This window comes from Rattus norvegicus, chromosome 18, assembly GCF_036323735.1.
Source record: "Rattus norvegicus strain BN/NHsdMcwi chromosome 18, GRCr8, whole genome shotgun sequence".
NCBI lineage: Eukaryota > Metazoa > Chordata > Mammalia > Rodentia > Muridae > Rattus > Rattus norvegicus.
In genome coordinates this window covers 72,807,909-72,835,901 of record NC_086036.1, presented here as the reverse complement: position 1 = coordinate 72,835,901, position 27,993 = coordinate 72,807,909, and the positions used below count along the sequence as shown (strand labels likewise).

General features: G+C 45.5%; 1 protein-coding gene across 8 annotated transcripts in view; it reads left to right on the top strand.

Annotated features, from left to right (window-relative positions):
- Katnal2 (katanin catalytic subunit A1 like 2) overlaps positions 1-27,993 on the top strand; it is a 76,125-nt gene that overhangs the window by 47,190 nt on the left and 942 nt on the right. For all 8 annotated transcript variants that reach the window (XM_063277668.1, XM_006254972.5, XM_008772209.4 and 5 more), the window contains 7 exons: positions 32-130; positions 2,306-2,369; positions 2,531-2,649; positions 7,237-7,328; positions 11,689-11,799; positions 25,894-26,056; positions 27,745-27,847. In XM_063277668.1, coding sequence (XP_063133738.1) covers positions 32-130; positions 2,306-2,369; positions 2,531-2,649; positions 7,237-7,328; positions 11,689-11,799; positions 25,894-26,056; positions 27,745-27,847 — 751 coding nt within the window. The remainder of the gene's footprint in view (positions 1-31; positions 131-2,305; positions 2,370-2,530; positions 2,650-7,236; positions 7,329-11,688; positions 11,800-25,893; positions 26,057-27,744; positions 27,848-27,993) is intronic.

The following is a 27,993-nucleotide window of genomic DNA, read 5'->3' as shown; positions in this document are numbered from 1 at the left end:
TTTTAACAGAATAATCCCATGCACACTGCAGGACATTTATCTCCACAATCCCAACATAAAGTGGAATGACATTATCGGACTGGACGCAGCCAAGCAGTTAGTCAAAGAAGCCGTTGTATACCCAATAAGGGTAAGTATGAACACACGTTTCTAATCACTGTCAACTGGATAAGCGGTGTCCAGACAAGAAAGCGTGGGGACTCATCTGTCTACAGGTTAGCTCTGACTGGGCTGCACTGGGTCAGGCTGGAGCAGCCCAGTCTCTTCCGCAGCCTTCAAATCACGCTCCACCTGCAGCCCTCGCAGAGAGCCCGGTTAGGTGCCCAGCACCCACATCAGGTGGCTCATAACTGCCCATAGCTCTGATTCTAGGGGCCCCGATGCCTTCTTCTGGTCTCCTTAGGCACCTTCATGTACTTCTGCATACTACCACACTTAAAATAAAAATAAATCCTTCTTAAAAACACATTCTATATTGATTTAAATCAAGTGCCTGCACAAAGACTAGTGTGGATATGTATTTTTCAAATATTAAGCATTGGCCCATTAGTTTGCCTTCCTAACAGTGCACTAGGTGTAGTAGACACACCTCCCAGGAGAGAAGCCTCTTGCTTCTCCACATATCCTTAACCCCCATCCCTGTCAGGGGCTTTGCTTTAGCCTCTCTTGAAGACTCGACTCTCCTGTCCAGAGCCGTGGACATCAGGGTAAGGTCGCTGTTGTCATTACTTCTGACTGTTTTCTCCACATCTCACAGAACAGTTGGGCAAGCAGAAAAGGAGGTGCTCTTCAAGAGGGGAGAGGAGATGGTCAGAGTATCGCGTAGTGTTTGCTAACTAACATACTGCCCAGTCACTCCGGGCCTTAAGACTACAATCATTAAAACAGAAATCCAGTGAGTGGGCAGCCTGGGCACAATCCAGCTAGATCCAAATAATATACACATGATATTATCTGCCTGGCTCTATCCCACACGCAGGGCATGAGCAGCCAAAGTGGCTGGGAAGATTGGGTGAGAAGTTGGAATACATGTGCAGCCAAGTAGTCCATATGGCCTCGTCCTGTGACAAGCAAGTCCGGTCTTGCTCACGTGGCTCCTAGGAAGAGGGAAGAACTATCTTGTCCTACTGTGTGAGCTTTCTCATAGCTCCTCTCCCATTTACTCTCCCTACTCTTCAAGCCACTTTTTATGTTTCCCAGCATTCTATTGGGCTGGAAAAGGTCAGAGGGCCAGGCCCAGGTGGAAGTGGTGGAGAAACAACCTGCCTTCTTCTTATAGTTGGAAGCAGATATACAGAATTTGGGGCTAGCAACTGTGACTTGCTAAGGTCAGGATTCCATACTCATAAAAAACAGGCAGCCTCTAACTCTATACTGCATATTACTACTACTGCTGACTACGTGAAGCTCTTGATTTGGGGGTACTTTAATTCTAAGGGAACAAAACCTATTAAATCATATTGTCTCCCCCCCCCCTCTTTTTCTGAAAAAAAAAAAAAAACCAAAAGGATAGAACATTTCATTGGCACTCTGGATATGGCTTTCTTCTTTTATATTATTCTGGGGAACAAAGAGATTCATCTACCACAGGGCTACAGCCCTGCCCCTTTCTAGATGTGTTACCCCCATGGTATTATACCCCTCTCCCCTTAATCAGAGTAGGGGTTTCCCAGCAGCACTAGCGAGACAGTGAGACTCTGTAGTAGTTTCACTGCTGTTTCCCTTCCCCTGCCGCTACGAATCCTGTCCAGCTCCTAGGAGGTTTGAACTTGAACTCATGGAGGAGACTCAGCTGAAATGTCTGCACGTCCTCCGGGAGTAAGTGTCCCCAGTCCCCACAGCGGGCGTTGCCATAGCTCCACGTGGGCAAACATCTTCATGAGTCGGTTCTGGGGTTCATCCTGGATTTGTGTCTGCTTTACAGTTTTAAAAATGGAGCTAAGTGTTCTACATAAAGAACTTAGTGGGAAAGGAAATTATATGCAGAAGAAATAACTATTACAGAGAAGATAACAGCTGCATATACCTTTCTCTTTTTTCTTTCCTTCCTTCCTTCCTTCCTTCCTTCCTTCATTCCTTCCTTCCTTCCTTCCTTCCTTCCTCTTAAGAAGCCACAAAAATTAAGTCAAACATTTTTGCCCATTGTGAAAATGCCATGGAGACAAACAAAACACAGGAAGGGAAGCACACTTTTTAAAAGTGGACCTGAGTCGTGGCGTGGCTGCTGTGCGCTGACCTCCTGTGCTGCCCCCCAAGGCTGTGCAGACCGCCGTACTCATACCAGTCTTCCTCTTTGTTCTCCAAGTACCCGCAGCTATTCACAGGAATTCTTTCCCCGTGGAAAGGACTGCTGCTTTACGGCCCCCCAGGTAAACGCATCTTTCTGTTGTAGTCCCGGAAGTGTGTGTGCTGCGAATGTGGTGCCCCTCCATCTCTGCCTGAGGATGGGGCAAAGGATGCCTGTGGGAGCCTGGGTTCTCCTCAGTGAGGCAAGGAGCACCTGTTCATGCTTATGCTCATGCATCCCCAGGCACAGGGAAGACTTTACTGGCCAAAGCTGTGGCCACTGAATGCAAAACGACCTTCTTTAACATTTCTGCGTCCACCATTGTCAGCAAATGGAGAGGAGATTCGGAAAAACTGGTCCGGGTAGGAACTCTTAATATCCTTAAAAGTCAGTGTTTCAGAATACCGAAGCACAAAACTATGTTAGAGCGTATTTGTTTTAAGGTGATATATATCTTAGATTACACTCGGGCTGTGACCACCAAAGGCCTAGGAAATGGGCTGACATTTCCCCGTGGATATTAGTCACAGCATCCTCAGCAGAGCGCCGACTCCCTTCTTTGGAACTTTACCAACAGTCCTTTTTTGATTCATGCAATTTAGGAATAAAAGCTAGAATAAAAGTCTCTAAAGTGGCCTGATGTTTTCTCCGCTCAAGAAACATTCATTATTAAGCGTGCACAGTATATCCAGTTAACGTTTAGTGAGAGGCTGCTGATGTGCGCCAGACCCTATGCTACGTACTCTGGAGGAATCGAGAGACTTAAAACTTAGTTATTCTTTCGGATGTTCTGAGCAACTTTTCTGCCGTGGTGCTCAATGCCCACGCAATGTATACTGTTTCCTTGAAAGGCTGTTTCGATCTTTACAATATCTCATCCCTGGCCCACGGCCCTAAAACATTTTGCTGTATCTTCCTGTCACCTTAAGAGAACAGCTGCTTTTGATGTACACCTCCCCATCAAGGGGGAGCCTTGCCAGAAATCCCGTTAGACTGTTGCCTTCCATAGAAGGACTGATAAGTAATCAATCCTAAGTGAGCGTAAAATATTCTTTCTGAAAAAAATTATCCTAAAATGCTACCTTGGAATTATGCTCACTCATAAATACTGATTTCCCAGTGATTATAGACTGCTTAGAAATAATAGAATATTTAAAAAGGATTGACTTTAAAAAATAAAACCCTACCTATTATTTATTACGTTCGCTATTTATTTATTCATTCATTTTCTGGGGATTAAATGCAGGCCTTGTCCATGCCAGGCAAGTGCTGTAACACTAAATTAGATCCTTGGCCCTTTGATACTGTTTGCGAGTTGAAGTTTTTAGGAATTTTTATCACCCCTTCATTTTTCTCTCCTGTTGTTATTTTGTTTATTGTGGCAGTAGTGTTTTAAGACAAGGTCTTTTTAGAGATGTAGCTGGCCTTGAACTCATGATCCCTCTGCTGGGCTTACCTCATTCTCCTAGGTGATGGGAGTGTGGGTGTATATCGAGATGCTAATTCAGGTCACTCCACAGGGCTCCTGTTTATCTGTGTCTACACGTATGGATTCCTGGGGTTCATAGTCATTCTCAGCCTAAAACTCTTTGGGATGTGTGTGTGTTGAGTAACAATAATACAGCTCACAAAAGATGCCCTCCCCTAAGTAGTAGATCCATGTCCTATCATGGGAAGTGTTTTGAGCCATGAGCACAAGACATGAAAAAGTGCTTAAAAGAAAGAAGTGCTCAAAGAAAGACCCAGACTTCTTAGACAAGCCTTAGGTAGACACACACACAACACACACACTCACACACACACACACACAACACACACGGATATTTCATGAATATCCTCAACAGAGATGGAGACAAAATGGTTTTCCGTTTAGTGCTGAATGGCCAGAAACGCCAAATCACAGAAATGCCCCTCCCCCAGCATTATTTAGTTCTGTTTGTTGTTCTCCTGCTTTAGTATTATTATGTCAGAATCCTAGGAGTGAGGCAATGATTCCTCCTGACTTTTCCATCCCCTTTACCATATATATAAAGAAACTAGCTTTATGAGGAACGCACGATAGCGTATCTCTCTTTGGTTTGGAATATGTGATCTCACATCCTTATGTTCCCATGGGAAGCATGACCCAGCCATCTCTCAGGCTCTGGCTGGAGCGTTTTACAAATTACTTTAGAAGATACTTATATATATATATATATATATATATATATATATATTTAATTGAAAATACATTTTAAGTATTTGAAAAATATTTAAGAAGACTCTGGGATCCTCTGCTAGTCTTGAAGGATCTTATTTCTAATTTTCATCTTACTTCCTTCTGGAAGTTAGTTTTTCCTTGTTTTTGAGATTTGGGGAGGATCCTCACCTGGAGAGCTTTCGTCATCCTGTCATCTCCTTCCTGTAAAGGGCGTTAGAGAGAGTGAACCCTTGAGGGCCTTCCCCTAAATCAGAAGAGTGTTTTCTCCCATTTGTTTCTTTTTCTGTTCCAATTAAGGAGTTATTTATAGGGAACCTTTGGGCTGTGAACCTCCCTCCTTGACTAATGCTCCTGCCCCTTAGGAGGTAAGCACTTCTGAACAGTCGAGTGATCGCTTTAGCAAATGCACACACCTGTTGATGATTGCACACCCCCCCCCACCTCTGCCCTGTGATTTAACTTCCTCTAAGCACCCCTGGACATTTTAGACTGATGCTTCTAGAAGCACTTACCAGGATTCTATTTATTCTCTGGGAGTGGAAGCTCAGTAATTTGAGCAGCATGGAGACCTAAGCCCTGATTGCAGTTAATTCTGACTTCACGTGTCGGAGGGACTCTTGATCTCCTGTCCTCAGTGAGCTCCTTAAAACTGTGTGTGGGTCTGATGGAGGGTCTATTAGCCTCGTTTTCACTGGGTAGACTAGCTGCTATTGTAATCACCTTTAGCATCACGCACCATCAGGCTTCTTCTTCTTTGACAAGGATGAAGAGTTACTTGTTCCTAATTGGCTGTTCTCCCCCGTGTCAGACAGGTGCTAGTGATGAGTGCCCCAGCATTGACTTGTGCATAACTTCTGCTGGGGAGGTGTGACCAAACGAGTATCTGCCCAGGTAGGGCACTGGTAACACACCAAATAATCGATTCTATTCAAGTCGGGCCTACTCAACCAGTGGGTTTATTGAGGCATAGTGATCATTTAAGTAAAGGCATCTGTAGCCCACGAGGCCCCTCCAACATAGGGGTGATTCATGGAAGCTGCAACCCAACATAGGGGGCACGTCATGGAAGTGGCATCTCTGATTTTTCCTGAGCAACTTTTAGGAAGCTCTACCAATCACTCAACTCCTCTCAGACCAGTTGTTCATGCATTTACAACCATGGGAATCAGCCTTGTGAATCCTGTATTTCAGGAGCTTCCTGAGCCTTGTAAGTTCCCTTGACTCCTTTAGCCTTGTAAGTTCTCTTTATTTCCATAGCCTGTAGCTTCCCTTTACTCTCTGAGCCTTGCAAGTTCCCTTTATTCCATGAACCTTTTAAATTCCCTGTCTTCCTTAGGTCTTGTAAGTTCCCTTTACTTCCTAACCCTAGTAAATTCCCTTTATTCCCTGAGCCTTGTAAGTTCCCTTTACTTCCTGAGCTTTGTAAGTTTCCAAATTCCCTTTATTTCTTCAGTCTCTTTAGCATCCCTCCTTTGTCCAAGAGGGAATAAATGAAAGGAAGTAGCTCTGCCCCACCCTTCTCTCTGTTTATGAGTAGGAGCCAGATCCTATGAGCCAGGATTCTGTGAAAAGGAAGTATGGACACATCACCTTGAACTCACCATATGCTGAGTCACAGGGGAGGTGAGGGAGTTCCTCCTCAGCGACAGGGAGTTCTCAGAGGGATATTCTGCTGCTGCTGCTCCTGAAAGCCACACTCTAGCCTTTTCCCTCATATCCTGTGATGCTTTTCCAGTACTAAGTGACATGGAGATTAAATCCCCTAGGCAACAGAAGAATCTCTGCTCTTCCCCTAATCTCTGCTGCATTCTCAGTCAACAGTGAAGAATCGGATATGGTGCTCAAGAGATCAGTTGCAGGATTAAAAAAAAAGACTTGGGTCTTTATGCTGTTCGCCAGCACTGTATCTCCCTGTCGAGTTCTTTATTTCGTTTTTATGTCTGTTCCTTTGCTGGCTGCTTTCTTGTTCAGTCTACACTATTTTACTCTGGAACAGAACGTCTTATTCAATCAAGAATTGCTTTTGAGAATTGGACCCTCTGGTATTTGGGAAGCAGGGCGGGAGGATCACCTTGAGTTCACCGGCCAGCCTGAGCTATATTCCAGGCCAGCTTATGCTGTCTCAACGCAACACTAAACACCTACCAGCAATAACAACAAACGAAAGAAAAAATGTACAGAGAGCCTGAGCCTAGCAGACAGTGTTGAGGTGGGGCGAGGGCCCTGAGGAATCAGTGGAGAACAGAACAGGGCATTTTTAACCTATTACTCAGGACCGTTCTTTTCCTACACTTTTCCCTCCCCGGCACAATCCCGTTGTCCCCAGAGATGAAGTTACTACATGATCTTGAATGTTCTAAGGATGTTTGTGTCCATGTGGAACATGCTATTGGCAGTGAGTGTTTCCCCAGATGTTCACTAGGCACCCAGAAGCTTAGGAACTGGATTTTATTTTCAGCTCTCACAATTATCATTTGGAACCTTGAACTAGCCACCTACTTTCTCTGGCTCTAATTTTATTCAATGATAAATGGGAATACTGCACTGCATCCAACCCCCTAGGGTGGAACTAGGGAGAAAAATGGCGATGGTTGTAAAGTTGCCTCCAAGCACTGGTGTAGGATGGGCGCATGTTAGTACAATTCTAAACTCTTAGTCTGGGAGCACTTGAGGACTTAAGTTTAAGTGTATGCCAAGGACTAACCTAAGAATATAAATTTGAACCTGCCTTTGTTTTCCCCCCACTCAGGTGCTATTTGAACTTGCTCGATATCACGCCCCCTCCACGATCTTTCTGGACGAGCTGGAGTCAGTGATGAGTCAGAGAGGCATGGTTCCTGGGTAACAGACAGGGTCATGTTCTGTCGTGTTGTGTCGTGTTGTGTTGTGTTGCTGTCACCATTTCTCCTCTCTTTGTGTGTGTGATGGCCGGAAGCACATCAACATTTACCAGGCACACAGATTTTCTGCAGCCACGATGGGCTGGTAGTCTCAGAATAACCTCCTCTGGAGACAGAGGGCTGCCTGTGGGACCCACACTCCTGTGAAGCCTCAGGTGGGCTGCTTCTGCATTTCACTCTCTGGAGGCAGTCCTCAAGGCCAGGGAAACTGGTGATTCTTTGACATTATCTCTAAAAATAAAGTGTCAGAAAATGTCCCCATCAGGAAGGAGAGCCTCTCGGTTATAAACGCTTTTGAGTTAGGCTTTCAAAAGGCCAAGTGGGGTTGTTTGCTCACCTACATGCTTGGTTTTGTGAGTGTGTGTGGTATGTATTATGTGGGTGCATATGTGTGTACTAGCACATGTACCATGTTTGTGTGTGTATGTATGCGTGAGCATGCGTGCATGAGCTAATTGCATGCTAACTGTGCAAACGCATGGACAATTACCCTAAAATTAGCACATACACTCATGCTATGCATAGCTATGGGCGAAGGCCATGCGAACACGCGGGAGTCTTTTCTCTCTCTCTCTCTCTCTCTTTTTTTTTTTTATTAACTTGAGTATTTCTTATATACATTTCGAGTGTTATTCCCTTTCCCGGTTTCCGGGCAAACATCCCCCTCCCCCTCCCCTTTCTTATCGGTGTTCCCCTCCCCATCCTCCCCCCATTGCCGCCCTCCCCTCAACAATCTAGTTTACTGGGGGTTCAGTCTTAGCAGGACCCAGGGCTTCCCCTTCCACTGGTGCTCTTACTAGGCTATTCATTGCTACCTATGAGGTCAGAGTCCAGGGTCAGTCCATGTATAGTCTTTAGGTAGTGGCTTAGTCCCTGGAAGCTCTGGTTGCTTGGCATTGTTGTACACATGGGGTCTCGAGCCCCTTCAAGCTCTTCCAGTTCTTTCTCTGATTCCTTCAACGGGGGTCCTATTCTCAGTTCAGTGGTTTGCTGCTAGCATTCGCCTCTGTGTTTGCTGTATTCTGGCTGTGTCTCTCAGGAGAGATCTACCTCCGGCTCCTGTCGGTCTGCACTTCTTTGCTTCATCCATCTATCTTATCTAATTGGGTGGCTGTATATGTATGGGCCACATGTGGGGCAGGCTCTGAATGGGTGTTCCTTCTGTGTCTGTTTTAATCTTTGCCTCTCTATTCCCTGCCAAGGGTATTCTTGTTCCCCTTTTAAAGAAGGAGTGAAGCATTCACATTTTGATCATCTGTCTTGAGTTTCGTTTGTTCTAGGGATCTAGAGTAATTCGAGCATTTGGGCTAAAAGCCACTTATCAATGAGTGCATACCATGTATGTCTTTCTGTGATTGGGTTACCTCACTCAGGATGATATTTTCCAGTTCCAACCATTTGCCTACGAATTTCATAAAGTCATTGTTTTTGATAGCTGAGTAATATTCCATTGTGTAGATGTACCACATTTTCTGTATCCATTCCTCTGTTGAAGGGCATCTGGGTTCTTTCCAGCTTCTGGCTATTATAAATAAGGCTGCGATGAACATAGTGGAGCACGTGTCTTTTTTATATGTTGGGGCATCTTTTGGGTATATGCCCAAGAGAGGTATAGCTGGATCCTCAGGCAGTTCAATGTCCAATTTTCTGAGGAACCTCCAGACTGATTTCCAGAATGGTTGTACCAGTCTGCAATCCCACCAACAATGGAGGAGTGTTCCTCTTTCTCTGCATCCTCGCCAGCATCTGCTGTCACCTGAGTTTTTGATCTTAGCCATTCTCACTGGTGTGAGGTGAAATCTCAGGGTTGTTTTGATTTGCATTTCCCTTATGACTAAAGATGTGGAACATTTCTTTAGGTGTTTCTCAGCCATTCGGCATTCCTCAGCTGTGAATTCTTTGTTTAGCTCTGAACCCCATTTTTTAATAGGGTTATTTGTCTCCCTGCGGTCTAACTTCTTGAGTTCTTTGTATATTTTGGATATAAGGCCTCTATCTGTTGTAGGATTGGTAAAGATCTTTCCCCAATCTGTTGGTTGCCGTTTTGTCCTAACCACAGTGTTCTTTGCCTTACAGAAGCTTTGCAGTTTTATGAGATCCCATTTGTCGATTCTTGATCTTAGAGCATAAGCCATTGGTGTTTTGTTCAGGAAATTTTTTCCAGTGCCCATGTGTTCCAGATGCTTCCCTAGTTTTTCTTCTATTAGTTTGAGTGTGTCTGGTTTGATGTGGAGGTCCTTGATCCACTTGGACTTAAGCTTTGTACAGGGTGATAAGCATGGATCGATCTGCATTCTTCTACATGTTGACCTCCAGTTGAACCAGCACCATTTGCTGAAAATGCTATCTTTTTTCCATTTGATGGTTTTGGCTCCTTTGTCAAAAATCAAGTGCCCATAGGTGTGTAGGTTCATTTCTGGGTCTTCAATTCTGTTCCATTGGTCTATCTGTCTGTCTCTGTACCAATACCATGCAGTTTTTATCACTATTGCTCTGTAATACTGCTTGAGTTCAGGGATAGTGATTCCCCCTGAAGTCCTTTTATTGTTGAGGATAGTTTTAGCTATCCTGGGTTTTTTGTTATTCCAGATGAACTTGCAAATTGTTCTGTCTAATTCTTTGAAGAATTGGATTGGTATTTTGATGGGGATTGCATTGAATCTGTAGATCGCTTTTGGTAAAATGGCCATTTTTACTATATTAATCTTGCCAATCCATGAGCATGGGAGATCTTTCCATCTTCTGAGGTCTTCTTCAATTTCTTTCTTCAGTGTCTTGAAGTTCTTATTGTACAGATCTTTTACTTGCTTGGTTAAAGTCACACCGAGGTACTTTATATTATTTGGGTCTATTATGAAGGGTGTCATTTCCCTAATTTCTTTCTCGGCTTGTTTCTCTTTTGTGTAGAGGAAGGCTACTGATTTATTTGAGTTAATTTTATACCCAGCCACTTTGCTGAAGTTGTTTATCAGCTTTAGTAGTTCTCTGGTGGAACTTTTGGGATCACTTAAATATACTATCATATCATCTGCAAATAGTGATATTTTGACTTCTTCCTTTCCGATCTGTATCCCCTTGAGTCTTTTCTCTTGACAGCGAGGGCTGCAGACTCTATAAGCCACACAAGTCGAGCTCCCCCAGTGAGAAAATGCAGCGTGTGAACGGGCCCATTCTGAGCCTCCTTAGTCCTTAACTGGCAGACAGAATGGAAAATCCTGCCCCATTGAAGTTTGTTTCATATGGGAAGGTATACAATATCATATGCATTACCTTCATGCTATGTGAAAATACAAATTACTTTCATACTTAGATTTAGTTTCCCCCCAATATGACTCTTTATGTATATGCAAACATTGCAAAATAAACACACACACACACACACACACACACACACACACACACACACAAAACCTGAAACACTGCTGGTCCCAGCATCTGGGATGAAGAATATGAATTCATAATCGAATGTGGGTTGCTGCCACACACATGCATGACAGTTAAATGTTGTCCTAAGAAAGTCATTTTATTGTTTTTTAAACTAAATCTATGCAAATGAGGGAGAGTCTGCTGAGTGCGTCCTGGGTTTAAACCTTGAATGTTCAGCTCTCTCTCAGTGCTCTTTCTTGATGGAAGGGACTCAGGCAATGGTAACGGTGGCCAAGAGAGCAAATCTGTACAGGAAATAGATTCTAATCTATGTCACTATCCTGTATCTCATTAGGAGAGAAGGAAGCAAACTCAGTGTAGGGATTTTATAAATATACAAATGCACACACACAAATAATAAGAAACATGACAATATGTTATGCCCACTCTATAGATGAATGATTATAAATAAATGATTATTCTCAACGAAATCATTTCAATTATTTAAACTTGCCTTTTAAAGCCCAAGAGAACCTAAAACTATGTAGCTCAGGTTAGTCTCAAACTAGCAGTCACAAGTGTTGCAGTTCACCATCACACCTGGCAGTTACAGCATTTAAAGGGTTAAATAATGGAGCCTGTAGATACATTGGGTTATGTTCAATCTAACCTTTCAGTTACTTATTTTTCTAGTTCTCTGTCAGCCTTTGCTTTTCTCTTAAACATCAGCATGCATCACTTACTTTTTTGCATTATTCACTTTTTAAAAATTACTTTAAAAAATTGGCATGTAAAGAAATGCCCATCCTCTCGAACCCCCTTGCTATCAGAATGGAGCCTGTTCTGCAGTCACAGGGTCATTGCTATGAGTGCCACTCTTGTCATGAGGGCAAAGGCTCTCCCATGAGAGGAACCATGTCTCCTTGTCTCTGTAGGGGAGAGCACGAGGGGAGCCTCCGGATGAAGACGGAGTTGCTAGTGCAGATGGATGGCTTAGCACGCTCGGAGGATCTCGTGTTTGTCTTAGCAGCCTCGAACCTGCCATGGTAAGACATCAGGAGAACGTGCCGCACACATTTTCACCATCACTGAAGGGAGTTCAGTGACCGCAGAGCTGTAGGAGGAGGGGTGGAAGCTCTACACAAACTGAGTCCACAGCGGGTGTAGGTGTCAGGAACTGATCTCCTTTGGAGATCGAGACCTAGCATAAAAGTGGGCAGGGCCACTCCCTGGGTTTGGGTTCTAAACTGTAAGAGAAGTTGATCTGATCAAGGGGCATTCCTTCCTTCATTTTTCTCCTCTCTTGACCATGGTTCCTTCCCCACCCCCCTGCTGCCTCCCAGTCCAATGGACTGGAGCCTGGAACTGTGAGCTAAATAAACCATCTCTCCCTTAAGTCGTCAGGCTTTCATTCTGTTATCTCATTACCAAAGCGACAGAAATGAAGTTAGGATGTAAGGACTGACTACCATGTTTTAAATCAAGCCGAGGTTTTGTGTAGAACTGTAAGAGCTTAATATCTCTAGCTCTCAAAAGAACATTCCAGAAGTAATGTTTCCGTTTTATTGGTATTAAAATTAAACTTTCTTAACTTAGCAGAAAAATCCTTTCTTTAATGCCATATAGTAAATAGAAAACTAAATAATCTCTAATTGAAAATATAATCTACTCTCAGAGTCTTTTATTCAAACTGTATCCCAGAGTGGTTTAGGAACAATCTAGAAGAAGAATTGGGAAATAAGAAACGTTGACTAGGGGAAAACAATATCTACTTGGAGAATATATTTTAAAAATGTTACAATCCTCTTACCATTCTCAGAACATTTCCCCATTATTAGGTTTTATGTCCAGGATAGGGAAGGAGATACGTGAGGAAACATTCTTAGAGGGCGCCCAGGGTCAAGAGAGGCCAGTCAGCCTGTGGTCAACAGCAGTGAGCAGAGCTGGGCTTCTCACCCCACCCCCATCTCCTTTTCCACAGCTAGAGACAGACAGATAGCTCTTCTGTAATACGTGCTGATCATCTGTGGTCCCAAACAAGAAGAGACCAAGGCAAATTTTAGGGAGTTCATGTATTAAATACATTCAGAATCTAAACCTGCCCCACCTTCTTACACACTTGTAAGACTTGTTTGATTGTGCTTAGGTGATTAGCATTTTACATTTGAAGATTTATTTATATAAACTATAAAGTGGAATCCAATAGAGAATCATTATTCATATGTTCAAATAAGCATTAGAAGCCATCATGTGGGGCTAAGCTTCTGTATGGCATTGCAGTGGCTAACGTCATAATGGGGTCGCCCATGTTGACATTCCATTAAGCCACACTGGGACCGTTGTTATTTAATTCTAAGAAGTTAGACAGGCGAGGTCACATAAATGCACGGCTCTGTGCCCTTTGAACTTGACACAAGAACACGATGGCCTGGCTTTAGCCGGTGGATTCTGTTTTGTTTTCTGCTGCTTTGTGTCCTTGTCCAAGTCTCTTTACTTTGAAAAGGACCAAACCACGTTTTATCTCGTTCTTTATTCTGCTGCCTGGTCAGTCGTGGGCGTTCAGCAGGTGGGTGTGATGCTCCAACGCTCCTAACATGAGTGTGGTAGGTCTATACCTTGAGAGACTTAAACACACATTTTCCAGAAAGGCTGGGGAGCCCTTGCCTCTGCTCCTGAATCCAGTAGTTCCAGCTGTGCTTCTCTGGGCCGTGTTGATTGGGCAAGGTCAGCTGTGTCTTGCCAGCGTCTTCTTATCGCCAAACGTGCTCTAGACTAACAGTTGGTGATTCAGTTCAGCAGGGTTTTTATGTTTGTTTGGTTTTTCCTTACAATTTTGACTCAGTGTTGGGAGCTTCATACTGAGTCACATCCTGAGGTGGGCAGTGTCTTCTCTTTTTTTTTTTTTTTTTTTCGGAGCTGGGGACCGAACCCAGGGCCTTGCGCTTGCTAGGCAAGCGCTCTACCACTGAGCTAAATCCCCAACCCCGTGTCTTCTTTTCTCACGTTTGCTGGTGCTAAGATCGATCTGTGGGTTAGGGTGTATTGGTCTGGTTCCTCTACAGTACATCTCTCCTGAGTGTAGCATCCCCCTGATCCAGGTTGCCTCAGTGCTTAAGAGCTCTTGTTGCTCCTGCAGAGGACCCAGGTTCGATTCCCAGCACCCATGCGGTGGCTCCCGAAACTCCAGAACCAGGGCTTCTGATGGCCTCTTTTGACCATTTCCAGCCCCAGGCGTGCACGTGGTCCATAGACACACATGCAGGCAAAACACTCATGCACGTGGTCCATAGACACACATGCAGGCAAAACACTTTTGCACATAAAAAAAATAGTAATGAAACTTCAAAGCTGTTCTTTGTGTTTCGGTGAAAACTCTCTGAAGAGCAAGCATGTGGCCTAGAACCGTAAACTAGCATGTTCAGAAACGTGTACCTTACTGAGTATCCTCGGAAGTGTGCCTGCCGCTAAGCATGGTTCCCTACCTGAATGGGTGTGGGCAGAACCTTCCTGTTCTGCTTAGGCAGAGCACAGCCTTGAAAAAACTTTGTTACATTCTTGCTCTTCCTCAGCTGCAAGATGACCTCTTTCCCTGACCTTTCACCTTCTCTGACCTTTCACCTCCTGTTCCTCCTGGCTTTGTGCTCACCATGATGTGATGCGACCCATCCTGGCAGGTTACAGTCCCGTCAGTGCTTCTGGTTGACAGCTCTCTGTGAGCTGTGTCATAGAATCACTCGAGGGCTTCCCTCACCCAATGGGCTTGCTTGGTCACCCTGAAATCTAGAAAATCAGGTGACCCAGCAGCAGTGAGCAAGCCCCTCCCCCACCTCTCCAAACTGAGGACTATACTTTAGAACTTTTGACCTGTCCCATGATTTCATGGCTTGTTTGATACAATACCGTTATATTTTGTCAATGATTTTCATTCTGGTTTCTCTTTGGGTTGGTTGGATCTTCATATGGACTGGAGCTGACCTTGACTTCTGGACCCTCCTGTCCCTGACTCCTGGCTATTTTGATTACAGGAATGCAATGCCCGCCCGGAAGAGTTTTCTGAGTTTTAAAGAAACTCTCTAGAGAAATCACTCACATTCTGCAGAACTCACACCAATGCTTCTAAGTAGTCATGCCGTTTCCCCATTGTATTATTAATACAGCTATTGTCTGCATTGTGTGGGGATTAAACTAGGTCCTTGTATGCCTTGTGTTATATTTCTCTAGAGGGATGGAACCAACGAAACGTGTTTTATAAAACACGGTTTGCACTGGCCTGATTGAACACAGCCTCCTGCAGCAGAGGCAGGCATTACTCTGTGAATTCGAGTCAGCCTGATTTACACGGCAGGTTCCAGGACAGCCAGGACTCCAGAGTGAAGCTCTGTCTGAAAAACAGACCAAAAGGCGGTGTTTGCTAGAACTGGCAGCGGCTGGTGGTCCAACCATGGCCGTCAGCGTGCTGGGATGGCTGAGAGCCAGGTAGCTGCTGTTCCTACACTGGATGTCGTAGCTTCCTTCCCCAGTCTGTGCTGAAGGCCTTGAAAGATTCGGGGAATCGTGTGCTCTCTGTCCTCTCTGGAAGGCAGCCGAGACATGGTGATGAGGCACTCACCAGCAGGAAGTCAGCCAAGCAGGCAGCCAGCAGCTCTGCGTCTTCCCCAGACTTTGTCTATTTGGGCCGTACAATCTTGAAGAGGGTCTCCTACCTCTACTAATCCTTCCTCACGGACCTGCTCAGAGGACCCGTTACATTGACTGTCAAGATTCACCGTCACACCAGAGAACACACTAGATGGTGCAAGTCTCCCGCTTAACCTAGCCTCCTGCTGCCATCGAGAAATGCAGTGCCAGCCTGGCGTGGCAGCACAGGCAGACAGTCCTAGCCCTTGGGGACTGGAAGTAGGAAGGTCAAGAGTTCAAGGTCATTGTCAGCTGCATGGTGAGTTTGAGGTCAGTCTCAGCTACTTGAGGGGTTGGGGGTAGAGAGAATATTTGTTCTGAAATTACTTGGGATGCTAACTGCACAATCTTGTCAGTGTACTGAAGCCATGTACTGCGTGTCTCAGGAGATGATGGCTGCCTACACGACAGTGGACTCATGACATAGTTATGGAGCCACGGAGGTCCACGTCAGTGTGAACACATTGCTCACACGTCTATTGATGCTGGTGTCAATAAACCCATTGAAACGGTGACTGTACCAAAGCATAGCTTACACCATACAGTGCGTAATACCGAGAATAAACAACGGTTACTGATTTACATGCTTCAGTAAACATGGTTACTACTCCAGATTTTTATTACTCAAAAAGTTTTACTATAAATAGCATTCCATGTGTTATAGTCAGCAACTTCACACAGCTTGGATTTATCTCTTACACAATTTACCATGTAAATGGTTCTGAATGAAATATCAGAATATCCTGTAGGGCATAAATAAGGGCATAACTTTTTCCTTACTCCCTTTCTAGTTACATAGCACAGCATTGTGTGTATTCCAGTCAGTCACCAGTGATGGCGACAGGGCTGCTCTTGCTGTCACAGACGGTAATGCAGTAAGGAGTGGGTATCACTGTGCTCCTTTTGTGTTCTGCCAGTGCAGCTTTGGGATAGGTTCCTGGAAGGAAACCCACCGGGTCAAAGGGTAGTGGGCATGGAATCCTGGGATAGCCTGCCAAGTTCCCTCCATAGAGGTCGTGCTAGTGTGCAGTCCCACTAGTGTCTTGCATTCATTACTTAACACGATAGTGAGAACATTTCCAATGTCATTTATTAAATAATCCTTGAAAATTGGATTTGGTAATGGCTGCCCAGAAATTCCCCCACGTGGACTATACCATAATTTAATCATTCCTTTCCGTTGAACAGATATGGTATTCCCAAACTTTCCCTATTAATAACTAGCATTGAAATGAACATGCTTGCAACGGAAGCCTCTGTAAGAAGGACTAGGGAGAGAGCTCAGTAGGAAAGTCTTTGTAATTCCAGCATCAGGGACCCTGAGACAGGTGGATTCCTGGGGCTCACTGGCCAGCCAACCCAGCCTACTTAATGAGATCCAGGCCAGTGAAAGGCTCTCTCAAAGATTGTCCTCTTGGCCTCCACACATACATGTGCACATGCACCCCCCCCCAGTGTGCGTGCATACATAAACCAGCGTGCATACATGCACAAACCTTTGGTACAGTTCTGGTCCTTAGGAAAGATACCTGGAGGTGGGATTCCTGAATGGAAGGGTTTTGTACCTTAACCTCCTGTGATATATTGTCAAGCCCTTTTATAAGGAAAGATTCTCCAAAGAAGGAATATTCTTTAAGAATAAGATTCTCCTTGGCCTCAGGATCCCACTTGAGGAAGGCTGTGATCGACGTCAAGCATTCCGAACTGGAGAAATAACTGATTCAGATCAAGTATGCAAAGACCCAGCCCTAAAATATCAAGTTCCTCACAATTGGGGCAGTTCTGGTCAAAAGCATCCTTCAGGTACTAGGTCATCCTTCGCCGCTGTCTCAGCACCGAGGTGGCTTACAGGTTTTGCTCACATGCCTTGGCTGGTCCACGAGAGAGGACAAGAAAGAGATACTCTGTGACATCAGATGTGTAAGCGAGCAATGAGAGGCATAAGAAATGGTGCACATTTAATATCACCACTTAGTGTAATGGTGATGTGAGAAACTTAGCATAATTAGGGCTAATTTGACCTGCCTTGATTGCGACACACACGCTCAGGCCCAGCAGTCCAGAGGGAATGAACAGGGCCATTAAGGCAAACTCCATCCAGAGACGTCTATTTAACTCTCTGGTAGCTTGTACCAATGAAGTGTAGGGGCTGCGAGCTGCAGGCGGACACTCCTGTCTTCCTTGTTGTCTGCCGAATGGCTAGACACTCCAGGAACCCTCAACATAAGCAGGTACTGGCCTAGTCAAGCTGCAGGCTAAAAATACCAAGAGGCAACTTTCTTCTGATATTCAGAAGAAGGTGTAAGAGCCAAGAGACCCCTACTCTGCAAATGAAACTGTCCGGGCTTGTTTAGGGGACAGAAGTGCCTCACACGAGCCACCCCCCTCGGGACTGTCCTTCCATTTTCTACAGGATTTAAAACATTCATAGGGCAGCTGCCAGCCCAGCCGCCTTTCTAGCATTTGTATAAATGGATTTCTTCCCATATGGATACTCCTTCCCGGTGTGCTGTTCCTATAGAAACGCACGTTTGCGAACGGAAGATCAGCTAAGAGCCCTGGTTCTTTTGCACAGTAACCACCAGTGTTCTGGACTTGGGGGAGGAGTAGTGCTCTTTGAGGTTCTGTCTTTCAACTCTGGGCTTTGCCCAGGTTTGCATTTTCCTAATGTGGTCTACTGCAGCTCAATACACGTTGTGCTAAGAGTAGGATCACTGGGAAACCAGTGCGCTTTCCTAGTGTGTATGACTGAGGTCTTGGGGTCTGTCCACACAGCCGTCCGACAAATGGGAACAAGACGCAGAGACGCCACGTGCTCAGCCCCTGCACGCGGTGCACGTGCGGTGGTGGAGTGGGACTGCCCTATGGGTGGAATCGTATTTCGCTGTGGTCACCGTGTGTTCCAGGCTCTGTGAACTGTGCACACCTACTGTGCACACCTTTGCAAACTTGCTTAATTCTGTAAACATTTCCTTTATGTTAGTGGCCCATCACTCATTGGCTTTTCTTTTGAGGCAATATTTTTGTTTGTTTGTATGTTTCCTGCTATTGACTGTGCTCCCTCCTTGCCATGGTGAGAAGGGTACCTCCTGCCAGGCTTGGCCAGATTAGAACAGATAATCTCAAAAAGTTCCTGTCTTATAAATCTCCTTTTTCTGATCCCGAGGCCTGGGAGACAAAACTTTCCTTGGTGTTTTTTTCATGCAGTTTTGAGTTATGGGTTTCTCCAGTGAACCATCAGGACAGATGAGAAGCTTGCAAACTCGGGGCCCCCCTTACCATGGCGGTCTCAGGGTCCCGAGGGCCCCAGCTAGCTTGCCTCCTCTTCCGGCCTCTCAGAATCCCTTTTGCTGTTTATCTAACGTAGGGAAGCCAGGGGTTGCCATCACACGTGCAAGTCTCTCGTTCACATGTTTGAGTCCCCTTTCCTTTCCTTATCAGTTGTAAACATGGTTTCATTCTGGTCAACGGAGTCTATTTCTGTTGATCGGTTTTTCCTTCTGACTTTCATTCTTGGTGGTTGTAATATGTTCTGTAATTTTATTAATGATGTAGATGGGAGTCATGTAATGGGGTCCTGTAGAGATCATTTCTTTGACTGTTTCGGGTTTTGGACCACTTTGATTTAATTTTTCTTCTCAGGTTAAGATATCTGGGACTGTGACAATGAAGCCAATAGTTCTGAACTATCCAGGAAGACTTTCCCTCCCTGAAGTGCAATACAGAGACTCATTTTCTTGATGGTTTCCATTGCTAATGGGGAGGCCTGCTAACCTATGCTATCGTAACGGGCCTGTGCCCTTCAGCCACACAGGGACTTGTGTGATGTTGTAAGCCTCTACTGAATCTGAGTTGCCCCACACAGACCCATTATAATGTAACCCATTGTAACTAAGTGGCAACTAGCCTGTGTCAGCCATACTCTTAACTTTTTCTCTCCAGTCTTGGTTTTGAGCCTCTTCTTTTTTTGGCACTTGAGAACTTTGTCCCTGCCTCCAAGGGGTTCCATGGTACATTCAAAAAGTATTTTAAAAATAATTAAGTTTTTAAAGGGGCCTTAAGATAAGATTTCTGATCTTCTTCACTCTTTTGCTGTGCTCAGAGCCACGAGATTTTTTTTTCCCCCCTCGGTTATTAGTATTGTATTTTGGGGTGGGGTAATCAATAGGTAATGGGAAGTGATTTTCACTCCATTAAAGTGATACTTGAGCTCACACATGAGTAGAGCAATGACTTGCTCTGCTAAGGCTCCCTTGCTGGATGCTCTGGCCTCTCTGATGAGAGGAGATGCCCTGGACATACATCTCTCTCTCAGAAGCACAGCCAATTGAGCCTGGCAGGTCACCCCGAGGCTCACAGTTTCCATGATTCTCACTGAGAATGAATGTACAACGCTTTATTCTGATCACCCCCATCCATGCAGCTTCTCCCCACTAATCTAAACTCATGATGGCTATAATGTACTAATACACGCATGTGCACGCATGCACACATACACACGTGGATGCCTGAAATTTAGTACATGGATAGTACCAAGCACATTACCCTTAGTAAATAACCAGGGAGTTTAAGAGATCAGGCCGTTTTATGCAAAGCCACTATCCCTGCACGCACACTTCATTCTTGCACCCACCAGAGTGGGATTTCTTGGGAACTTTTCAATAGATTGCAGGAAGGAGGGAGCAGGGATCCAAGACATACCGCCCATCTACAAGCTGGGATGCACTTAGACCCATGTGGGCTGTGCAGACAGAAAAGAGTAGCATTGGTTTTCATTGTTTCTCAAGATGTGGCGAAGGCTGGCTTCGAACTCACAGTACAGCTCAGGCTCAGCTCCACCTCATGTTCTGCCCACCTCAGCCCACAGGTGTTGGAACTACAGGCGGGCGCTACCGTGACTGGGGTAAGAAGTATTTTATTTTTAGGGTAGATATTAAAGCAAATCGAAAGCTTTTACTGCGTCCAGAGCTCTTGCTCTGGGTGTGACAAAGTGACGGTGCCCATGAAGAAAATGACCTGAAGATGCCTGCCTGTAGCAGCACTGGTTTCTGTCCCACCTTCCTCCCTGCAGTGAGTGTACCCAATAAAGCACACGGGCGCACACGTGCACATGTACAAGGCACACACACACACACACACACACCAGAACTAGAATGGAAATTGGGTTTGAGGACAGTAAGTGACTCCATCTGAGGAAGCATGTAAGTAGGTGGCCATCCGTGTGGGCTCTGTGTAGAAGGCAACACTTGAATCTCTGGCTCCTCGTTATCTGTCAAACACAGCTCGGTCTGCTCTCCCAGGATGGTCTTTACAGCCGTCCACTTTACGGCGGCCGCGCATGGACTGCAAAGGCTGTCTACAGCATAGGAGTTGTCTCTTCTGTTAGCATGTGAAAGTAGATTGGACCTGGCAACTGTTGAAGGAACAAGCCTGAATTGTGCTTGGTTTCTACATGGCGGTGAATCGTGGAATGACCTCGGTTCCAGGCGACGCAGAACAGCAGCGGCGATGGTCAAGGGGAGAGGAGGGAACAAAGGTCGGATGTGGATGCTCAGGCTGTCGGGCACAAGGCATCATGGCCCAAGGGAGCGCTCAGCATGGCCGGGGGTACCTAGTGTTTTGTATCTAGAGTAGACAGAGGTCTGAGAACCTGGCTGGGTTTCATGTCTTTTATATCTCATGCTTATTGGTTGGTTTGACCACTGGTGGGAGAGAAGTACTAAATAACCAGGAGGAAGGAGTCGCAACAACAAAAATAACTAGTGTAAAATCTAAGTGCAGAAGCCAGGAGGATCCTTTTCTGGTGGCCACAAGTTACATTTCTTATATAAATATATTGGCATAAAGAATGATTTCTGGGTACATTCCATTTGTCCTTTGTTTCCTCTCTCAGATGACTATATGATTATTGATGTCATTAAGAGTGCATTCATCTGGCCTGGCTGTCAGAGAGTTGCACTTATTTTGTACCCACAGGCAGTTTTGAGGTAAATCTCTCACTTTAGGGCATTAGTTGATCAATACAGACATCTATAGTGAAGGATTGCTTTCCCGCTCCCTCTGTGTGATTCCGTTGTCTTGAGCGTCCTATAAAGAAGCCACCCAGGATGAGAGGGGGACAAGAATTAGGCACTGTCCAAATCAATATTTGCTTGATACCCTTAGATGCACCATTCTATCAAGTTCTTCCCCTTGCAGATGCGTCTTCCTGAACCCATAAACCAGGTCCAAACTGAATCGCTTGCCTGCAGAGGGAACCCTGAGCTCTTGTCTTGCCACCCTGGTGATTTCCTTCTCTTCTGAGTCAGTATCTCTGGTGGTTGGACCCCACCCACCTTCTCCTGTTTTTAAGAGTTTAGGCTTCAGATGGTGAAGCTGTCTGTACTGTTGATCTATATAATTTGACCAAGGTTTTCTTTATCAGAAATTATTTTCTTCCTTAGAATTTAAAAGTCTCCTTTAATATCTCACGTTGCTATGGATAAAGTTTGTTGTTGGTTTTAATTAGACACGATCTGACTCTGTTGCCTTAGAGTGGCTCAGGACTTGCTGTGTGGCCCAGGCTTATCTTGAACACTTGATCCTCTTCCTTCTGCTTCCTGTGCTCTAGAATTACAAGCGTGCAGTACCACGGGTGGCCTGAGACATGTTGTTTAACACATTGTGTGTGACTTGTTGTCTCTCTCTGGAAACTTGTCGTCCTTCCTGGTTCTTGGCGTTCTGAAATCTCTCCACGATGCAACTTGACAGTCAGTGGACACTGAGCTGGGCTGACCTCAGTGCAGCACCCTGGCACTTTTCCCCAGTCATTCCAAGTGTCAGGCCTGAGTTACATTACTTTCTAAGCTTTCGTTTCCTCATCTTCCAAATGTAAGCAACAATAGCACAGCTTCAGGAGGTTGTTGTAAAAATTAAATATATTAGCATCTATAAAATATTTGAAATGTGTTTGTCATTTAGTAAATGCTGTTTAAACTTTAAGTCTCATTAACACTTAAAATATAGAAACCTTGTTACTAGGAATCTAGAACATTCTCTGGAGTTGTCGTCTTCATGAGATTCCTCTGTTCTTTTTCTTGGAACTCCTGGTATTGATCTGCTGGCCTTGTAGACGAATTCTCTCATTAAGAAAGCGTCTTCCCTTCGTGGAGTATGATGGAGCAAGGAACCCAAAGAAAATCTGTGAGACTGGCACAGTCAGAGGGTTTCTGTGAGGGTTGTAGAACGAAGACACTTGGACCTACTGGTGCAAGGAGTACTCAGATAAGGGGCGTTCCTACAGGTAACATTAAACGTAAACTCAGGGCTTCAGAGTTTTTGAAAGGTTTCTAGGTACATCAGGCATGACCACTGTCATTGTTCCTAGGCACTGGCACAACTTTTTAAAAACCTCTTATGTTTATGTGTTTTGCCTACATGTTCGTCTGTGAACCACATATGTGCCTAGTGCCTGTGAAGGTCAGGACAGGGCATCAGGTCTCCTGAGATGGGAGTTACAGACGGCTGGGAATGGTCCATCTCGGGCAGGAAGCTGGCTTGCTGTTGAGTGAGGGCTGTCATCCCACTTTCAACACAACATGATTCCGACCTGCTCGACCAGTATTTCTCAGTAGAGACCCTCCACTGTGCCCCTGTCAGGCCTGGCAGACAGAGGCAGGCCCTTCCCATAGGATCTATTTCTTAAGCAAATTTTAACCCATTTTCCCTTTTCTATTGGTCTTCACCTCAGCCCCAAAGGAAAGGGATGCTGCCAGCCCCCAGTGTCTTGGTGGGAGGGCGGCTGGGTGTGTGGCTCGGATCAGCTTGGTTCTTGGCTCTCTTTGCTGCTTGGTTAGAAAGCATCTCCAAAAAAGGTTTTATGCATTGCTTGTCACTGAAAAGTATGCTTTCCAGCTTGAAGATTTTGTTGTTGTTGTTGTTGTTACCAATTCTCTTATTCCATTTGCTTTTGTATATTTATGCCAATTACTAACCCTCTTTAGGGTGTTACAGGAAGAAATGTTGTGACTGTATCCCCTCTCAACTTTACGTTCCCTTTTAGTTAAGTTAAAGTCTCACGCCTGCTTCCCCTCTCACCCTCTCACCCTGCTATCAGAAAAGGGTTCCCTATGTAGCTCAGGCTGACCTCTAGCCCTCAGCCTCCTGGGCTCTGGATGACCGTCGACTCTGTTACTTCTTGTCAGTAGTTAAGGTGGATGAACAGACAAGGGCTTCCTCATTTCTCTTATGGAAAGTTGAATGTGTTTACATGGCTAGGAGTTTGACAATTTAACACATGAAGAGCTCACAGGTCAGACACAAAATGGACCATTAATAATTGAAATGGTAACCCAAGGTTACCAAGCCGCCCCACTGTAGAGAGGAGGAAAAGCTTCTTTCTGCAAAGCAGTGCTGGAGAATGCCACAGCCATTCCTACTAAAATGTCTGGGATAAAAATGATTTAAAATCACTATATGAAAGCATGTTTGAACAATAATTCCTTCAAATAAAGGTCACTAACAATTTCTACAACTACTAATGGATAGAAGATGGGGGAACCATGGGGTGTCAAAGGCTTGCAGAGAGAATGTTTAATACTCAATACAAGACGCGTCTTTTTTTTTTTTTTTTAATTAACTTGAGTATTTCTTATATACATTTCGAGTGTTATTCCCTTTCCCGGTTTCCGGGCAAACATCCCCCTCCCCCCTCCCCTTCCTTATGGGTGTTCCCCTCCCAACCCTCCCCCCATTGCCGCCCTCCCCCCATAGACTAGTTCACTGGGGGTTCAGTCTTAGCAGGACCCAGGGCTTCCCCTTCCACTGGTGCTCTTACTAGGATATTCATTGCTACCTATGGGGTCAGAGTCCAGGGTCAGTCCATGTATAGTCTTTAGGTAGTGGCTTAGTCCCTGGAAGCTCTGGTTGCTTGGCATTGTTATACTACAAGACGCGTCTTTTATGATGGAGAGTATGTCATCATCAAATGATCTCAGAAAGTGACACCATGGCACTGATGGTGAGACACGCACATGTGCATCCTGATGTGCTGTAATGCACAAACACATCGCCAGAGAAGCTGACTCTCTGGAGTGGGACACCTGGTCCCAGTCAAGCTTTATCCCAGCTTTCGTCTGGAGCTCAGTAACAGAAGGACACATCACACAATTCGGATGTGGGACATCTCACAAGGAGCCTTGTTCTCTGCTGGGGCAGAGAGTTTGGCTTTGGGTAATGGGTTTAGGAGACATGGCTTGCACAATCCCTGATCACTGGATTTGGTTGTGGAGTCCTGAAGAGAGATCTTGGCCTGGGCTGAGCAGTGGGCACGCTGTGTCGGTCTCTACTGTGTCGGGTGCCACCGTGATAACGTACAGGAAAGTGTCCCTTTTCTCAGAGATATGTGGATGTTAGAGATTGGGTTAGTGATGTAATTTATTTAGAAAGGCTGAGTAAGACTGCATGGAAAGCCACACGAGGCAGATGTGGCCAAGGGTTATGTGCTATTCACTCAAGATGGCAGGCATATGGGTGGACTGCATTCTGTTATTCTGCTTTTCTGTTTACTTGAAATATTCACATTAAGAGGTTTAGGAAGACGCTGGAGAGATGGCTCAGCATTAAGAGTACTGGTGACTCTTCTAGAGGTCCCAGCAACCATATGGTGGCTCACAATCTAATCCCCTCTTCTGGATGAACACTTGTATACATTTAAAAAAAAAAACAAAACAACCCAGATATACCTTTTAAAAAAGATTAGGAAAACGATTTACAAGAGTGAAGTTGTGTAACCTGGCCTGATGGAAGCAGGACCAGTGCTCCATAAGGCCGAATTGGCACTGGCACTTAGCCAGGAGGGTACTTGGTGCTGAGTTCCCCAGGACAGTGGAGCAAGTGGTTATTCACTCTCGTAGGGATGAATGGTCACTCACTGGCAAGATCGAGGCCAGCAATTGACGTTAAAGTCTCAATGAAGTACCAGTACGCTGAGTTGTTGTGAGTTGTCCTTTCCCCTTGTCACTGAAGGGACCTCCTCTACACGAGGAGTCTGGAAGATGCTGTCTCTTTTCTTCTCCTTTTCACATCTTTTAAAAAAATTCTTTTGCAAACAACATGGAGTAACTGCAGTAACTACTCAGTTGTAGGTACACGGTGGCAGCTAAGATACAGAATTGTTCATATAAAGCTAAAACACTTAGAATATAGTTACGGGGCCAGGGGGACTGCTCCCTGAGTACAGGCAGCTGCCACCAAACTGATGACCTCAGTTTGATCCTTGGGACCGGCAGGGCAGAAAGAGAGAAACAACTTTCAAACTCTGTTCTCTGACCTCCACACATGTGCCAGGTATACACACACACACACACACACACACGCACGCACGCACAATCAATCAATCAATCAATCAATCAATCAATCAATCTAAGGAGTCTATCGGAAGCACTACTTGCTGCTCCATCCATCTCTGTTTTCTTGTGATACAGGGAGCTGGACTGTGCTATGTTACGGCGCCTGGAGAAGAGGATTTTGGTTGATCTCCCCAGCCAAGAGGCCAGACAGGCCATGATCTACCACTGGTTGCCCCCTGTGAGCAAGAACCATGCCCTGGAGCTGCGCACACAGCTGGAGTACAGTGTGCTGAGCCAGGTGGGCAGTCAGAGGGGGACGCGCAGGTCATGGGTGCAACATACATCAAACTCCGACTCTTAGACAGGATCCAGCCTGCCTAGCAGTGCAGTGCAGCCCCTCCCCATGAAGAGCCTGGCTACAGTGAAGTAGAAAACGGGAGCTGCAGGGTAACATGGGGTTCAGATTCAGGGAGCCTATAGCCAAATCCTGGCCTCGTGGCGGAGCGTATTAGCTGTGAGGTCTCAGGGCTGTGATTTACTCTCCAAGCCTCAGCTACCCAGTTTCTAAAATGGGCAGTGGAACATCCACAGAGCGTTACTGTGGTCAACAAATTAATGAATCCTTTGATCCTTAGCAAAGAAAAACTCAAGGTATGTATCTGTTAATCTTCATTGGCAATCGTACTAATAAGGGTTCTGTAAAGGAGCAGAACTCATAAAGCAAATACATGTGTTCAACACACACACACACACACACACACACACACACACACACACACACACACACACACACACACAGGGGATTTATTAGAGTGGTTTACAGGCTGTGGTTGAGCTCATCCAAAAATAGCTCTCTACCAAAGTAGGGTTCAAGAATCCAGTAGTTGTTCAGTCCACGAGGCTGGATGTCTTATCTGCTCTTCACTATATTCCAGAACTCCGGATAGTAGAATGGCTGTCTAATGTTAGCGAAGGAATAGACTTGCCAGAGAGAGAGAGAGAGAGAGAGAGAGAGAGAGAGAGAGAGAGAGAGAGAGAGGAGAGAAGAGAGAGGGGAGAGAAGAGAGAGGGGAGAGAAGAGAGAGAAGAGAGAGAAAAGAGAGAAGAGAAGAGAGAGAAAAGAGAGAAGAGAAAGAGGAAAGAGAGAGGAGAGAGAGAGGGAGGGAGGGAGGGGCTGAGGGAGGGAGGAAAGGAGGGAGAGATGGAGGGAGGGAGGGAGGGAGGGCAAGAGAGAGAAGAGAGAGGGGAGAGAGAAGAGAGAAGAGAGAGAGGGGGAGAGGGAGGGAGGAAGGGAGGGGCTGAGGGAGGGAGTAAGGGAGGGAAGGAGGGAGAGAGAGAGAGAAGAGAGAGAGAGGGAGAGAGGGAGGGAGAGAGAGGGAGGGAGGAAGGGAGGGGGGGCGCTTCCTCCTTCCATGGCCTTTGGATCAGCTGCCAGCAGGTGTGGCCCAGATTAAAGGTGGGCCTTTCTACCTCAAAGATCTGCATTAAAAGTGAATTTTAAATGACTTAATTAAGAAACTGTCACAGATACACCCAGCTTAGATTTTCAGATGTAGTCAAGTTGACACCCAGGAATAGCTACCACAGGCATCCATTCCAGGATATCTGCTCTGGGTAGACATTTAAACCCAATGCTTTCTAAAGTTCCTCAAAGGCAGGAATGTTTTATTAACACAAGAACAAATCCCCTCATTTGGCCACCTTGGACTTAGGATCAGGGCCCCATTAGGCGACGCTGGGTGGTTCAGTCCTCCACTGGCGTCTTAGCGTAGTTGGTGGCATGAGGGCGCTATCACCCGTGGCCAGGTTATCTGGACTTGCTAGCACCTTCTCTCCCTCCACGTTACTAACCAGGGATGCTGGTCTAGTAAGCAGGGATGACAGAATTCTAAGCTAGCGTGTTCAGATACTGGATCCTGCCTACAAGAATGAAGAGGACACCAGCATTCCACCTGCTAACTGGGCCTGGCTTTGAAACTATTTCAGGAAACAGAGGGCTACTCAGGCTCCGACATTAAGTTAGTCTGCAGGGAGGCAGCCATGCGGCCTGTGCGAAAGATCTTCAATGTGCTTGAGAACCACCAGTCAGGTATGGCTGGCTGGGCTCCCAGTGCTGGGGCCTTGAAGGGAAATTTGTGCGTAAGCATCCTAACTCTTGGTGGGATGTGGTGGTGCATGCTTGGTTTTCTGGCCACGTAGGAACTAAGGCCTCGAATTTAAATCCAACCTGGATTA